At 34.2% G+C, this 18,345-nt stretch overlaps 1 protein-coding gene across 2 annotated transcripts; it reads right to left on the bottom strand.

Annotated features, from left to right (window-relative positions):
- Positions 1–1,930: 1,930 nt before the first annotated feature.
- On the bottom strand, positions 1,931–18,060 carry LOC134714432 (uncharacterized). Of its 2 annotated transcripts, XM_063575676.1 has the most exons (5): positions 17,811–18,060; positions 8,950–9,093; positions 4,665–4,819; positions 2,893–3,047; positions 1,931–2,107 (listed from the first exon to the last, which is right to left on the bottom strand). In XM_063575676.1, the coding sequence occupies exons 1-5, from the start codon at positions 17,993–17,995 to the stop codon at positions 1,961–1,963; spliced, it is 786 nt and encodes a 261-aa protein (XP_063431746.1). In that variant the 5' UTR covers positions 17,996–18,060; the 3' UTR covers positions 1,931–1,960. The 2 variants fall into 2 exon arrangements, with proteins under 2 accessions (XP_063431746.1, XP_063431753.1); XM_063575683.1 differs by lacking the exon at positions 2,893–3,047.
- Between the last annotated feature and the right edge of the window lie 285 nt (positions 18,061–18,345).

The raw sequence follows: 18,345 nt of genomic DNA, 5'->3' as shown, positions 1-18,345 counted from the left end.
CTGTTTTCTACATAAAGAAATGCCTGTACCAAGTAAAAATATGGCTGGCAATTTGTTTTCTGTCGTTAAATGTGTTTGAGCTTGTGATTTTCCTTTTTTATAAAGGAATTTTCATTTTTGATTTGTCTTGGAGTTCTTTAGTTTTGTTATTGTATTTTTTTTTATCTTCGCTTTCTTTGGTGGTCAAAGAGATCTTCGATTACTTTGGTTGTAAAAAAGATAATTAAAAGGATTAACCCCAATTATACAGAATGACTATTCATTTCTTTGGTGCTACTTGTTTATCAAATTCGTTGGGATTATGAAATAAAGGACACTGATCAGACAAAAAGGATGGAGATTTGTCTCATTGGCACTCACACCACATCTTCCTATATCTAGTTATATCAGTTGAATGACTTGCAAGCGACTGAACTGTGGAAATGTGGTTTCTGCACAACTTCATTGTTTTTCAGACCTTCAGATGTAATTATAAGGATCTATAAGCAATTCGTGCTTAGGAATGCTATTCCTTATTTAATAAACAGATGGTACCGATAGTATACATTGCTCATTGTGATTGGCGTCAGAGTTGTACGACTAAAAATACCACGACTCAAAGAATGGAACTTATCGCCCTTTCAAAACGATTTAACCGAAATACTCGTTATCATAATTTCGTGGCAGACGGATATGACACTGATAGTATACATTGTTCATTGCGCCAACAAAAAGAATTGATCGCCATTTCGAAACAATTTAACTGAACTACTCGTTATTATACGTTTGTGGCAGATCGTCTTTCTCTTATCAATAAAACAATGGACTTTGAGCAATGGAACTATGTGAATACGAAACTCGACCCAACTGATCTGTCATCTTATGGAATGAATGTCGCAAAGATGGAACACTGTTCTATATGGCTTAGAGAATCACACTTTCTTTAGTTGCCAGGTTGTTCTCTATGGCCTAGAGAATCACACTTTCTTTAGTTGCCAGGTAAATAATATCCAAAATTATCACAGATTTAAGAAATGATAGAAAATGAAACCAAAGTCAAACATCTTACGGTAGCAAGTGGCAGATTTGTTAAGGTAGATTGATGGTATTCCGCCATCTTGGATTGTTCAATCACAGTACAAAATCGGTATAGTTATTTGCCTTAATCTGCAAATTTAGAGACAGATTTGCAATTCAATAGTTAGACTGTTTTTTTCTATTTGAAGAAAACTTGTTAATTAATCGTCATATTCAAAATATTTTAACAAATATCAGTTTTTTGGTTTTAAAATTTAAAAAAAATCAAATGAGCCATTTAAGGGGAGATAACTCTTTTAGTACAAAAATTATACTGGACTTATAGTTTTATTTTTTTATTTTTACTTGTAGCAAGAAAACAAGTTAGGTGACACCATGTTTTCTTTTTATTTTCTTAAATCATATTATGAAACCTTACTTCTCACAATTTATTTCAAAATTCTGTCTCATAGAATTTTTTTTATGCACACTAATGTGTTTTTTTATAAACAAACTAACCAAATTTTGCCAATTTTCAACGACTCATAGCTTGAAAAATAGCACGGCGACCCATACTTTTAATTAATTTTTTTAAAAGAGCATAGTAAAATCTTTCTTTTGGCAAATTATAAAAAAAATCTGTCTCAACAAGTATATACTTGTGATCTACCTTAAGTGACAGGGAAACTACGGATATGACTCCATTTACAACCGTTGAATTCATTTATTTGGTTCGTGTAAAGTCAAACATAGGCATGAGGTCGTTTTGACGATAACCATATTTCTTTTTGTTTCTGGTGACCTTCTGTAATAAAGTTCACACTTTGGATATTGAACAAAATGAATTTAGAAAAATGTATATCATGATAACACATGTCATATAACATGACAAATAAGGTCTAATGATCAGACGATTTCAACAAAAACAAACAAGCCACGAGGATGTTCTTTAATAAATAAAAAATCAACAATCAAGTTTCCAGTTTGTATCCTTATGCTTGATTTTGATTATAGTATTCATGTCATGAGGTCGTTTTGACGATGAGCATATTTCTTTTTGTTTCTGGTGACCTACTGCGATAGAACTTACACTGTGGATGTGGAACACCGGCTAAAATCAAATAAATTGAATATATGAAAGACAAACAGTTCTTTCCCAAATAAAATGACAAATTAATAAATGATACAACAATTATTTAAAATTTATTATGTAATGAGAGTTTTGTTTTATTGACTTTAACCCCACAGCTTTTATTGTGTATACTACTAACAATAATCTTGCTATGAAAGTTGACGTTGGTACGAAATCAAGGGCGTGGAATTTTACCGAAAAGGAAACTATGACAACTGAAGTCCTATTCAAACATATATTTTGTAAAATGTTAGGCAGATTTCAGTGGTATTGTTTTTAGACACACTCTATACAGATGTGAAAGGAAGCATAATTACAAACTTAAAACCGGTATAATCTTTTCAAGGAAAAGTATAATTACAAGTCAAGTAAAAGTAAAGCTATTTTTTTATATAAAATATTATTACTTTTTAAAGCTATATATGCATATCGGTTATATGACTCAAACGGTTATATTATATTGTGCATTTTCCGTTATTGATTTGATATGTAAAGCTGTCTATCCTAACCTAACGACCATTTATACATGTATTATATTGTGCATTTTCCGTTACTGGTTTGATAGTAAAGCTGTCTATCTTAACAACCAATTATACATGTATTATATTGTACATTTTCCGTTACTGGTTTGATAGTAAAGCTGTCTATCCTAACCTAACGACCATTTATACATGTATTATATTGTGCATTTTCCGTTATTGGTTTGATATGTAAACCTATCAATCTTAAAAAGCAATTATGAATGTATTTTATTTTCCACACACCTTTCTAGCATCAAAAAAAGGTTTGTACTTATGACACTCGAGGCTAAAATCCATACAGGAAAAGTGGATAATTGCGAAGTCAAAGTCGCCTACCAGGTCATTAAGTTGTTCTTTACCACCTGCCAGTCCTATAGCTAACCCGTTATCATGTGCCACTGCAAATTTATTTTCAAAAGTCTTAAGAAATAGAATTTATAAGAAGGAATACATATATATATACCACAAGATAGAATTTCTTCCTGGACAGGGAATCCTGTTCAAATGTAATGACTTCTTCTTTATCAAACTGGGGCTCGGTGGCCGGGTGGTCTGAGTTGTAACTACTTCAATCACTAGCCAATCAATACTGAGGTAGTGAGTTCGAACCCCGCTCGTTATTGAAAACCACGAAGACAACAAAAAGATAAACAAGGCCAACAAACACGGCATATAACACTAAAAGAATAAGCAACACGAACCCCATCAAAGTTTGCTCATGTTCTCATGTGTTCCGACGGGTACGGTCATCCTGCTCTTTACGAGGTATCCGTCTGTTTCTTATGGGAAATACACGTTATGCAAAAAGTCTTACAAAGTGATGTCACAATCGAAGATGAGAACAACACTACAACCATTTCAATTGAAACACAACCACTGTCCTTCCTGATACAGGCATACAACAATTTCAAAACCCGTTGAACTCCAGAACGAATAAGACTTGCCACTCTATCTTAAACCGCAGGTTCAATAGCAATAAATATGAAAGCCCTTCCTCTTCATACAGTTGTTATCGAAACTTAGGTATAAATTCCTGAGTCTAATTCTTCCTGATACTTGACCTTATTGTCCAATTCTACTTCAAAAACGAATCGAATGGTTTCAAACGTTTCGCAATGCGTTGCGTTACGAACGTTTTGTCTCTAGCATAAACTACAAACATTATTTTTATCCACAAAAATCGGTGAACGTAATCTATAAAAATAGTAAGACGTTGAAATAAAGATTGCACATTTCAGTTGTAACATCGTCGTTCACATTATATCAACAGTTCAGTTATATTTTTTATGAAAGGAGTAGGTCCGGTAAGGGCCGATTTTGGTCTCAAATTTCAGGTTCATCTAACGAAAGTTTTTGGACACTTTTTAAACACTTAAAAGAGGGACAAGGATACCAAAAGGGACAGTTATAGGCACTATTAGTTTGTGTAAAAGATTTTAACTGATTTAGTCATTAAATACGCTCTTATTCAAGCTTAAATATGAAAAATCTATCAAATATGCCAAAAAACGTAACTTTTCAGATGGTTTTGTCAAAAATGAAAGTGGTCGCATCCGTGTTCATCCTCAACCTTTATATATGATTTTGTATTATCATCAAATACAACTTACATTTCAATATAATGAATGAACATGAATGCGGTCATTTTCAATTTAGACGGAAACCGTCTAAAAATTAACCAATATACTCAAATTTTGAAGAATTTAGTAATTTAGTATGACTGAATGATGCTAGAACGCGATATTGGTGCACTGAAGTGTCAAAAACAGCTCATTTTTATGCAGCAGAAGCACTTTACTTTACAAAATATAGCTTAAAGATTACATTTTCACAATTTTCTACAACTGCTAAATTTTGGGGCAAAAAAGGGGTCTTACTGAACCAACTCCTTTAATTTATGAGTTGGGTTATTGTGGGGAAAATTCAAAAGTGTGAATAACGCATAGTTGACTAGTATTTTTTAACATTATTACTAAATTGACAAGGATGAATGTCAATGTATATGCATGTATTACCGTTCGCTAAATATCTGTTATAGTCCAATTGATTTTCTGGTGTCAAATGAAGTCCTGCTTGATTATTTACCCATCCATCAACATTACTCGGATATACACCATCACAATGGCGGGAATTTGCAAGTATAATTCGAGCTCTCATTATACGTCTAACTCTGCAAACAAACAGAAAGATAGTCATGATAGTACAAGTTATCTACGATCACATAAGTAGATATTGATATTTTATAACCCTTAAGTACCCTAGTTCACCTGGAGACGTCTTTTTAAAAATAAAATATTTTTTTCTTGCACTTTGTTAATTTGTCATATTTTAAGGGGGTGTCTTGTCCAGATACAGTAAAACTGGAAGAAAACAAATTTGGCGTTTATAGTCGCAAGGGTGACGTCAAAAACGTATCGACGTTAATGTGTGTTAGTTTGCATAACTACTAATAGCTAGTAGAATGAGTTTTTGTGTATTTATTATCACTCGGAGATCTTTGTGTCTTGTGATTTTATAGGTATGTTGGTACTTTGTAAAGATCTGATGAATAAAGCCATTTTCAATTGATTTTTAGTTTATTGTTATGTTATACTGATTCGAAAGAGAGGCGAAAAAACCAGAGGAATAGTCAAACTCATAACAAAAAAAATACCTGACAACGCCATGGCTAAAAGTAAGACAAACAGAAAAATAAAAGTACACACGAAACAACATAGAAACGTAAAGACTGGGCTACACGAACCCCAGTAGGGTTGATCTCAGATGCTCCGTGAGAGTAATCAGATCCAGTTCACCATGTGGCACCCGCCGTGTTGCTCATGTTATAACAAACGCAGTAAATAGTTTAATTCGGTAGGTCACATTCATGACAAGAGAAGGGGATTGTAGCTACGACGTAAGCAACATATCTGATATCATCTGTGAAACAGTTATTCCACAACGGTAAACCAACTCGTGATGGCGTCCGTAAAATTTACGAAGGGATGATTTTAACTTCACCATTTGGAACTTTTGCTTTGATAGCTTCCTTGTGATCAGAAACCCTCTATTAAGGAAATTATGATAAGAAATACAAGCGTGGTAACATCTTATCAATTGTGAGATATATAATTCGTATGCAAGCGCTGCTGGAATGTTCTGATATTGAAATGGAAAGTTCACAATTTGAAAGCTGAAATCATCTCGTTTGTAAAGTATTTTTTTCAACAATGTTTCCGCTCGAAGTCAGGAGCTTCTATTTCAGTGGTTTTCGTTTGTAAATGTTAATCATATCTATCTTTCGTTTATTGTTTATTCTTGTTTGAATTGTTTAACCGTTGTCATGTTGAAGGCCATACGGGGACTTAAATTGGTTAACTTCAACATCATGTGATCTCTGGTGGAGAGTTGTCCCAGGCAAAACAATTTGCGCTTATTTGAAAAAAGTATCAAAAAGTGAAATAAAAAATACTGAACTCTGAGGAAAATTAAATCGGAAAGTCCCTAATCACATGTCAAAAGCAAATGACAAAACATTTGAAAATGAATGGACAAAAACTGTTATATTCCTGACTTGGTTGTTATATTTCTTATTCTCATCTGATTTTGTCTAATTCTACGTCCGTTTATGTGTGTGTTACATTTTAATGTTGTGCCGTTGTTCTCATCTTATATTAAATGCGTTTCCCTAAGTTTTAGCTTGTTATCCCGATTTTGTTTTTTGTCCATCGATTTACCAGTTTGAACAGCGGTATACTACTGTTGCCTTCAGTTGGTACAGGTATTTTCAATGTAGAAAATGGTGGATTGAACCTGGTCTAACAGCGCTAAGCCTCTTACTTTGTACGACAGTCTCATCAAATTCCGTAATATTTACAATGATGCGTCAACTAAACAGACATAATAAATAAAAGTTAAAATATAGGTACAGCAGTCATCACCGTGTTTCAAATTAAAACCACATTCATTTCTTCACTATCTAGCAAATGCCTGTCCAAAAGAGTATTCTCCGACAACGATGACGCGTTTTCCTCTATCAAACTTGATTCGCTCAATCGATATATTATATTACCATACAACTTTACATATGAAAGAATAAAAAATAGAACAAAACAATTAATTCATTGGGGACTTTTCTTAATTCAGTGCTTCTCTATATAAATACGCTACTCTATATTTTTCTAATGGTACTAACTGCGCCCTTTAATGAAATGAAATTACACCACATTTAACTGAATATGTATGTTTACTGTTTACATACATGTATACGTAATATGTACTATAATTATCCTATCAACTTGAGATTAACTGAACACTGCCTATTCAGAATTAAGAAAAGTCCCCAATAAATAAATTGTTCAGTTATAGAATATTTTTTCACATGTAAAGATGTCTGATAATTATCGATCGAGCAAATAAAGTTTGATCTAGAAAAAAACTGTCATCGTTGTCGGAGAACACACTTCTAGTCAGGCATTTGTTAGATAGATAATTTGGAGATATACAGTTAAGTCGAGTCGTGCTAGGCTTTTGGATTATTTACATGAAACTAATACCCAGAAAGACAGATTTGAAAATTATACCATACAATTGAAGGAGGGCAGTCAGTTATTTAGTTGTATACAAGTTAAACTAAAAAAAATCCTTCAATTAGCGAAATTTGATGATTATTTATATTACCTTTTAATTTTAAATAAGACTGGCGCAAACGTATCATTGGTGCAAATGAGTTAATTTTTTTTCGCAAAAAGATATCGCCTGTTGTCTAATTGACACCATATCAAGTCGTTTCACTTGTATATGTACATATGTAATAGTTCAAGAATTAAGAGTTGACGCATGGCTTATCGTAACCAAGAAACAACAAAACTGTTCAAACTTAAAATGACCAAAATGAAAAACGTGAATGAGGTCAAGGTAAGACGAACCCTGTCATAAGTATGTTCGATTTTAAAATTATGCACTACACAACATTAAGTATCATGTTATATATCAGAAATCAGAAATCAACAGGACCGAACAGGACCAAAACTTTGTATTTTTTTTTTAGGATTTGCTTTTTGACAATTGACAAATGTCAATGGAAAGTTACACAAAGGATTTGTAAACCAAGTAAGAAATAATCTCTGATTGGCAACAGTAGTATGCAACATTTCGAAATTCATAAATCGATTGAGAAAAACACAAAACAAATCCGGGTAACAAAGTAAAATCGAGGGAAACCCATCAAATATAAGAGGAGGACTACGTCACAACAGAAGCACAACATGAAAATGTAGCACACACAAAAAAAGAACTATATTATATCGATGGCCGTTTTCCTGACTTAGTACAGGACATTTTTAGACAAAAAATGGTGGGTTGAACCTGGTTTTGTGGTTATCCAAACCTCGCACTTATTTGGCAATGTTAAAGAAAACACTATATGACACCATCAATGACAAGAATACAGTACAAACATGCAAGAACAGAGAATTTCACAAAAGATCAATACAAGACAATAACAATCAAAACCAAGGAGTAAACAAAGACTGAAAAAAAACAAAGGTCATTACATCAACAGTTATAAATAATAAATAAGAAACACCACGAACTCCACTAAAAACCGGGAGTGAAATCAGGGACCTCGGAAGGGTAAGAATGTTATGCACCGTAAACGGCACCCGTCGTGTTATTTCTTTGTTCAGTTCGGCAATGATGGAAGGTTATTATGACTGAGGAAGAATATCAGATTTGATTTCTGACACACTTTTGTCATAATGGCCAATCAGCTCATGACGGCGACCGTAAAATTTCTTGAATGATGACCTTAATTGATTAATGCATAGCCCTGTCTTAGCATCTTTTGAGAAAGCAGTATTTCTCGTTCAACAAAATCAACGTAGCTAGCTCTAGAGTAACGTATCAATTCAGACACATATACTCCAGTGTCGCTGGGATTTTGCTACACAGAAATGGAAAGTTGACTATAGGAAAATTAAAATCATCGCGTTTGTCATAAATTTTGGTATTCAACCTACCATTAGTAGTCATTTCGTGAAAAAGATCTAAATATGAAGTAGATTTATCTGTGTAGGTAGTATATCCCATATCTTAGAAGGGTCGAACCTGGAACCTGTCGAAATGTACAATATAGACATTTCGACAAGGAAACAGCACAAACACAAATGTGAACAAATACAAACGACAATGCAATACACATAAAGCCTTATACAAATAGTTAACACCGCCACCGCATTGATGATCAATGAATGTAATTCTTTATTCGCATTCCACATGTTCGTTAAAAGAATTACAATCATAATATATACTAGTACTCACTCAATATTCATGATGTCAACCCATGTCTCTTTTGGGTAGTCTTTAACAGGAGCTCCAAGTCCATCGGGTGGGAACTGGCCTGCATCCTTTCTGGAACATTCTTTCGTTCCAGCAGAAAAGTTACATATCACCTTCTTCCCTTCCCTGATTTTGGAGAACAAAAATCCATGGAAAGAATTAATATGAGAGTTGTTAACGATTTAAATAGAGTTGCAAACACAGTCCATAACAAATTGTCTGGGGTAGAGGATATTCATAACAACAACAACATCTCAATTAATAAATTGCGTCTGATGGTGCATGTTTGTAACACATAATTATAATACAACTTTTAAAAATGTCCTGCAGCCATAACATTTATGGCTCTAAATCTATTATCTACTCAGTAATGATAAATCAACAAAAAACAAATGCCAAACATATTTAAAATTAATATATGAAGCGCCGTAAAGACACATAAGGAGATTTGCAGTATGACATATTTCATGCGATAATCAATATGATATACATACGGAGATCATCAGTATTAAAAAACTGAGAAAATCATTAAAATGACATGCATGAGGATATCGCCAAAATGACATACATGCAGATATCACCAAGATGATATACCTGAGGATATCACCAAGATGATATACATGAGAAGATCACCAAGATGACATACCTGAGGATATCACCAAGATAACATACCGGGGGAAATCACCAAGATGACATACATAAATTTATCACCAAGATGACATACCTGAGGATATCACCAAGATGACATACCGGAGGATATCACCAAGATGATATACCTGAGGATATCACCAATATGGCATACCGGAGAATATCACCAAGATGACATACCAGAAAATATCACTAAGATGATATACCTGAGGATATCACCAAGATGGCATACCTGAGGATATCACGAAGATGACATTCATGAGGATGTCATCAAGATGACATACCTGCGGATATGACCAAGATGACATACCGGAGGATATCACCAAGATAACATACCGGGGGAAATCACCAAGATGACATACATAAAGATATCACCAAATGACATACCTGAGGATATCACTGTCTTGGGGGTTATTCGCTTTTGTTGTGGAAGAAAACTAACGTCTTGCTAGTTTAGATGCTGTATGATCGTAAGATAAAAGATATACGTAACAATAACGTTACGTTATATAAACAATAGTGTGCGCGAATGTACGGGAAACAATTATATAAGAAAACGATATTAAGTCTCTTGGCCTATATTTACGGCATTCTGGGGGCCTCAAAATGCATAAGAATTAAAATTATTTCAAATGATAAATAATCAAAACTTTAAAGTTCTATAAATGGATCACATTGAAAGTTTTTTGTAATTTCACTTTACGTTAACTGGCCTTCACAAAATTATTTAACAGTTACTATAGTTCTAATAGATATAACTTCACAATTGGTCGTGTGGTAACTAGTCCTCTAGAAGTCCGTACTTTTGCTGCTCGAATAAGTCCATCTCCTCCTTTGATGACGTCTTCTATTGTTCCTTATCTCCATAAAAGTCGTGGCGATTCACTTCCTAGTTGAACTACATCACCGATGTTAACTTGTCCAGTATGTTTTCCAGAGGCTCGATGATATTCACGTAACCCGGTAAGATATTCATTAGACCAGCGTTTTGCGAAATGGTCTAATAAAAGTCCTTTTCTCTCAAATGGTTTGTTTGCTGTGATCGTATCAAGTTCTTGAATATTCGCGTTGTGTTTGTCGTTGTGTATCTCTTTGGTCGTAATAATCATTCCGTGTAAAAGATGAGATGGCGTCAAGGGTTCGGGATCTCTTATATCTGAAGACATATATGTAAGTGAGCGATTGTTTATAACAGTTTCAATCTCAGTCAGTATTGTTGTCAAAGATTGTTCGCTGACCAAACACTTTCTTTAATGTCATTTTCGTTAAGCCAATTAGACCTTCCCACCATCCGCCATACCACGGCGCCCCTTTTGGAATGAATTTCCAGTTGATATGTAAATTCAGATGACTTTGAAGTGCATTTGATGCGGCTACAAATGTAGGCGCGTTATCAGAATAAATAGTTTGTGGTGTTCCTTTTCGACTGATACAACGTCTAAATGCTAAAATAAAAGTTGTCAATTACAAATCAGGTACAACTTCCGAATGTATAGCTCGTATACATGCACATGTGAATAAACATATATATACCTTCCGCGGTTGTGTTGATGCATTCTTGATGTGTAGAGGTCCGGCAAAATCTATCTCAGTTGTGCAAAATGGTATGGTGTCTTTAACTCGATCCTGTGGTAGTGGTGGCGGTTCCGGGCTGTTGTACGGTTTACCAATTATTTTTTGGCACTGTATCCATTTACGTTAGACACTGTTCACACATTGTCTAATTGCTGGTAACCAGTAAGATTGCCTTATATGTGGTATTGTCTGTCCGACTGTTGTATGTAAATTTTCTAGATGTGCGTCCATAATAACAAAATCTGTATTAGTTTGTGGTTCTTTGGTAGTAACATAGGAAACTTCGCGTTTTCTTCTATAGATGAATTTTGTATTCTGCCTTTACATCGTATGATTCCATTTTCATCCTAATGTAAACGTTACTGTTGTACAAACGGTAGTGATTTAACCTTCGGATTTAACGAAATATGTTCTAGCTCTTTCACGAACCTGTCTTGCTGTGTATCTTTGATCCATAAATTCATAGCTAATGAAATTTTATCTTTTGTTAGAATTGTCTTGAGCTTCCTGTCACCTTGTGAACTCCTTAGTCGATATGGACGTTTTTCCTGACAGTTCTTAACGAATTTTAAGACATATCCAGTTACAGTTAAAAGTTTAATGTAAATTATAATACCTTGACATATCTATGATCGGTGATATTCGCTATGGATCACTTGATATTTTATCGTCACTTATGTGTGTCTTTGGTCCGGTGATATTTGATAGCTGAGTGCTGATTTCCACATGTCCTGTCCACGCAGGCCATTAACACTCGTCCCTTAACCACTGGGGTCCATTCATCCATAATGTCGAATCTTCAAATTGCAATGCAGTCAATCCACGTGTTTGTATGTCAGCTGGGTTCATTTCTGTGGGTACATATTTCCATTCATGAGTTTCAGTTAATTCTTTATTTTCACTAATACGATTTTAAAAAAAAATTGTTTAACGATTTTGATGAGGTGAGCCAATGAAGAACTATTTGGCTATCGCTCCAAAATACTGCTCTTTTAACTCCTATGTTTTTATTTACATCTTTTAAGAGTCGTGCTCCGATCACTGCAGCCATTAATTCTAATATGGTAGAGTTATTAGTTTTAACGGTGCAACACCAACACGGTTCTTTGCGATAACAAGTGTCTTTACTCAAGTAAACTGAAGCCCCGTATGCTTTCTGACTTGCATAAACAAAAATGTGTAGAGTAGAGTCGCTGGTTTATTCGTCATGGTTTACAAAATAGTATCTCTGTTTTTTAAGTTTCGTAGTTATCTGTAAGATGACATACCTGAGGATATCACCAAGATGACATACCTGAGGATATCACCAAGATAACATACCGGGGGATATCACCAAGATGACATACCGGAGGATATCACCAAGATGATATACCGGAGGATATCACCAAGATGGCATACCTGAGGATATCACCAAGATGACATACCGGAGGATATCACCAAGATGACATACCTGAGGATATCACCAAGATGACATACCTGAGGATATCACCAAGATGGCATACCGGAGGATATCACCAAGATGTCATACCCGATGATATCACCAAGATAACATACCGGAGGATATCACCAAGATGACATACCTGAGGATATCACCAAGATGGCATACCGGAGGATATCACCAAGATGACATATCTGAGGATATCACCAAGATGACATTCCGGAGGATATCACCAAGATGATATACCTGAAGATATCACCAAGATGGCATACCGGAGGATATCACCAAGATGACATTCCTGAGGATAGCATCAATATGACATACCTGAGGATATCATCAATATGACATACCTGAGGATATCATCAATATGACATACCGGAGGATATCACCAAGATTACATACCGGAGGATATTACCTATATGATATACCTGATGATATCATCAAGATGATATACATGAGAAGATTACCAAGATGACATACCCGAGGATATCACCAAGATGACATACCGGAGGATATCACCAAGATGACATACCCGAGGATATTACCAAGATGACATACCCGAGGATATCACCAAGATAACATACCGGAGGAGATCACCAAGATGACATTCCTGAGGAGATTACCAGTGTGACAAACCTAGATATATCAGGATTATAACAAACCTGTTAATATCACCAATAATATACGTACCCGTTGAAATCATAAGTGTGATTTACATTAATAGTTCATCAATGTGGCATACCTGAGTAGATCATCATGGCATACTTGTGATGAACTGTAATATGAAACATATCACGGTGGGTATGGTTGTCCTGCGAGAGAACGTACTGTGCTGGTGATTTGGTCCTGACGGGTGCTGGTGGGTCCTGATTCTGTGCTGGTGGGTTTGTTTACATTGTATCAGAACGGCAATAAAACGACTGTTTTGTTGCTTAATTTTTCTCTGATGCGTCATAAGTACCATGCAAAGTATATTACAACAATATTATATTGCAAAAGTCGTGCAAATTCGTTAAACGGAATTGTCCTGACGCGGTGCTGGTGATAAGAAAAACGGTCCTGGTTCTGTGCTCCTATGTCCTGGTTCTGTGCCTTTATATTTTAGTTAAAAGTGGCATATATTCAAGATCATTGATGCTGTACTGTTATTTACTAATTAACTGTTGCCTGGTTTCTTGAAATTGACATTGTTGTGAATCCGTGTACTGTTATTATGCAAGAAAAAATACCCCTATTTTTTTTTATTTTTTTTTAAAATTAACTCTAATCTTATTTATTTGCCGGTTAATGGAACCCTTCTTGCCCCCTTTTAAGATAAGAAAATGTGTTTACGATTTTCGGGATTACGATCATTTTGCAAGATCACCAAAATACGTTGTAATTTATACAATACTTATATAAAGTATAGATGATGTGGTATGTTTGTTGTCAATGAACAAATTTCCATAAGAAACCAAAGGAAGTATGTGTTAATAACCATACGTCATCGTAATACCTTCAACAATAACCCATTAAATAAAAATGTAAAAGGTTTTGCATAAAAATGGAGAGCAAAAATATAGAACAAAGGACTTTCTGAGCGTTTGAATCATATGTCTTTATCAGCTTAAAACACATTGTTTGTGAACAATTGAGTGCTGACTATAAGAATGAAAATAGTATTGCGGGTTTGTTTGTTTCGGTTTTATTTGGGGGATGGGGATAAGTAAGAGCAAGATTACAGTGAAAGTTTAAAGCTTGGAATAGTTTCCCATAAGATGAAAAAGTTTGTATTTTAAAAGAAAAATGTATCTTATAGCTGTTAAGAATCACTTGCTGTATCAGTAAGATTTTTTCAACATAACTTTTTTGTCTGAATGGTTATCAGTTTTTTTTCTTCAAAAGTTCGATAGAACACTAAAAAATCACTATTTTATGAAAGGGCAGACTAGAATATGTCAGAGAACGAAGACGAGATAACCTAGAGAACACTAACAAAACTTAGATTTCTTAGCTTTTTCATTTCAAAATTCCAAAATAAATAAATATTTTTGATAAAGAATTACGGGTGAGGAAGTGAACAATGTGTCCTACTTTACTATATTTAAATATTTTTAAGAATAAAAATCAAATGTGCCTTAGTTATAATTGAAAATGAGTAAATGGAAAAAATACCTAACAAAAAGACACTTTTATTTTAATATTGGTAATATCACTAAGCTTTTACGTTTTGTGTGTCAAACACACCATCTCTGTAGTAATGACTCCTAACTAAGATATTTCACTTCATCCATTTTTTTCTGCATTTTTTTTTATTGTGAATTCTTAGAATTATTATATTAAAATGTAGCCTTAAATTATATTAAAAAAAAAACTGAATCTAAAGCCAGATAATCAAACATTTTTGTTTCCATCTATCAGTTTTCAGGACAGTAACAATCAACGTAAACACGCCTGGAAAGTAAAATGCGTACTCGTCTGTCTGTAATCGACCATTTTTAGACACCCTCCTAAATACAAACCGGGGTGGGGGTTCAGAGATGCAAATTTTAGTACTTAGATCAATAGTTTATCTTTTCGGGTATGGTTTATGACCCCTTCTGTGGCATGTCAATTACGAAATGTGCAAACTGCAAAAGTATCAAAACAGCTGCAGACAATGAATAATAGAGACATAATTTTGTATATATGCTCAGGTGCACCTCAAATGAAGTTGATGATGAAAAACATTTTTTATTCTCATGTACATCATCACAAGATAAGAGAAATTATTTGAATTCCACTATTGACTTACTATGCCCAAACTTTAAGCATTTGATTCCTAGTCAAAAACTGATATGGCTTCTTAATGTAGAGAATCTTGATATTTTGATATCTGTCTGTGAGTTAATTGATGAAGATAAAATATAACTTTAAAGATAAATATTTAATCAGGCTTTCTGCACTAGGCACAAGGTTGGCATGGTGGGGTACAGGACACATCGTACAAGTTCTATTACCTTCTTGTTTGCGATATTATTATTTTTTTTATTAAACTGGTAATATTTTATCTTTTTTGTAATTTGTGCACTTTGGCATGTCAATTAGCATTGTCCCTTGGTGCCTCTTGCAGTTGTGTCACTTTAAATAGTACTGACTCCTCTGCACCAGGCACGAGGATGACATACCATTTATGTGCAACTTCTTACAATATCTTACCATATCATTAATGTCCCGAAACACATTTTAATATGCACCCTCCATGCCATATAGCACCGTCCCTAGGTGCCTCTTGCAGTTCAGCTAGATATATTTAGACTACTCGCAGTATTCTTTTTTGTTACTTTCCAGAGGTGTGCCTGAGACAAAGGTTTTATATATATACTAATATGTGATAACTGTTGTTTCTTATTTGTGTTTGTAACTTGTGTTGTTTATTATATTTGTAAAAGAATATTATATTACAATGATATTATATTATGCTCCTTGTGAGCCCATTTTATGGAAATAAAAGCATCTTCTTCTACATGTCAAGGGGAAACTTCTTGCAAAGCATTATTATTTATATAGATATAGGAAGATGTGGTGTGAGTGCCAATGAGACAACTCTCCATCCAAATAACAATTTAAAAAGTAAACCATTATAGGTTAAAGTACGGCCTTCAACACGTGTATACTCTTAAAGTAGGGTAGTTTACATTACCTAAGACTTTTCTGTTTATCAAGCAATATAACCAAAGATATTCCCTTTGAAATCGGCTTTAATACCAAAAGTTCAAGCAATTAGGGCAAAACTTTCCGAGTAAAAAAAAACAAAATGTCTATCTACCTTGCACATTTCAGAACATTCAGTTTAGATAACGAAACTGGGTCCAGCAACATTTATAAGCAATTTAAGATTTTGACCCTCACAGTGACCATTCACTTTCAATTCATGATCATTAAATTGAACTGTAAAACATTTCTTGGTACCTTCTTAATTCCTTTATAAGTCTTATGTAAACATAATTATGACAATAACTGTTGTGAGCACAAGATGCACTGCACACTTTTAAAGTTCTGGTTCATCAAATATTAAAATGTGAACTTAAGTTTTGAGACTTTTTTAATCGACACGATTGAGATTTCTGTATATGAGAACATGGTTTATCTATTAGTTGAAAATGCGGCTTTGAAATAGCTTTCAGTACCTGCGAGCATACGTCGTTCAATAATGTGTGTCTTTGTGTTATTATTTAATGTGATACATTTTTGTGTTGGTACACCACTGTAACCGGCAATGAAGGAGGAAATGAGGAGGCTTGGTTAGGTGGAAGTGGGAAGGGGCATGCGGAGCGCTGACAAACATGTCTATGCGGCATGGGCTTTGATCATTGTTGAAGCATCAATGTAAGGGGCATTTAATATCTTAATAAAACTATTCTTATTTAGATACTATATATTGTTCTCTGATATTGGACGAAATATGTTGCCCTTTTATGTAATTATGTTATACAAGTTACGATCATTTGAAAACACATATTAAACAGCCAAATGAATGCACAAGAGCTAAAATAGGAGTCATAGATCCTATTGACAACAATAATCTGCCCAATTGTATTGATTTTGTAACATTTGTTTCAAATATGACCAACCTCTTATCCAAAATCACCAGCACCGTATCAGGACCCACCAGCACAATGACAGGACCCACCAGCACAGTATCAGGACATGAGTAAATTGAGAAAATGCTAAATTTTAATAGATTGCAATGTTTTTTTACTAAATACTTTTGTCGTGTGGATTGCGGTATAGAAAGCGGACTCTATGAGCATTTTTGTTTTATTTTTTCAGTTCGAGATTTTCTGAAAATGAGCATTTTTGGGTTACGCTTACTGAAACAGTTTAGAGGGTCAACTTTTCAATGGTTTATATATGAACCCATAAGAAACAAAATTGAAAAATCTCAACTGTTTTCTTCCATTTTCTATGAGTAAAAACCTCAAAAATCATCATTTTCGTCTTTGTTTACATTTTTTCATAGATCACCAGCACCCGTCAGGACCGAATCACCAGCACAGTACGTTCTCTCGCAGGACAACCATACCCACCGTGCATATGAGGTCATATTTATGATATACATGTGAATTTTATCAATAGGAAATACCTGTAGATATTATCAATAGAAAATACCTGTGTATATTAACAATAGAAAATACATGTGTTTATTATCAATAGAAAATACCTGTGGAGATTTTCAATAATTCTTTTGTCCACATCTAAATCCACAACAAACATATTTCCATAGATAGAAGTGTTGATATGTCGTTCTCCGATCACATAGTTCCAATTCATGTGCGGATGTGGGTGCCACCACGATGCATTTCCAAATGAAATACAAAGAGTAAAAATGACCAAAGTTGTTGACATGTCTAAGTAAGGAGTTCTTATCAGTCGTGCCCTTTATATAGAGATTTCAGAATAAAGTATCGTTATGTAAGATGTTTAAATGATAAACACGTATTACAGGCGAGCTGTATCTAATATGAGTTTATTTATAATAAGATGCCATATGATTATAAATCAACAGTTAATTATATCATTTTATTTAAAGTCTTGAGGTAACAGATTCATATCGGGTGGACTGGCTACACCTAAAACAAGGTCACATCGACCATTTATTTCTGATCAGGTCCTGTACCCAGTCAGGAATGGCTGTTGTTATCAAATCGTTCCATGTATATGTTGGCGTTTGTTTTTAGTTGCAGTCCATTGTTTCT

The sequence above is a fragment of the Mytilus trossulus genome, chromosome 1 (assembly GCF_036588685.1).
Source record: "Mytilus trossulus isolate FHL-02 chromosome 1, PNRI_Mtr1.1.1.hap1, whole genome shotgun sequence".
NCBI classification, from domain to species: Eukaryota; Metazoa; Mollusca; class Bivalvia; order Mytilida; family Mytilidae; genus Mytilus; species Mytilus trossulus.
This window is presented reverse-complemented; position numbering and strand designations above follow the sequence as displayed.

What these genes read in the sequence shown, in the direction of transcription:
- LOC134714432 (XM_063575676.1), bottom strand. Translation starts at nt 17,995, where the DNA reads ATGTCAACAACTTTGGTCATTTTTACTCTTTGTATTTCATTTGGAAAT. An exon ending in ATTATTGAAAATCTCCACAG is followed by an intron (nt 9,094 to 17,810) that starts GTATTTTCTATT and finishes CTCCAAAATCAG; the next exon opens with GGAAGGGAAGAAGGTGATAT. An exon ending in CTTTTTTTGATGCTAGAAAG is followed by an intron (nt 2,108 to 2,892) that starts GTGTGTGGAAAA and finishes ATTTGATTTTAG; the next exon opens with CCGGTGTTCCACATCCACAG.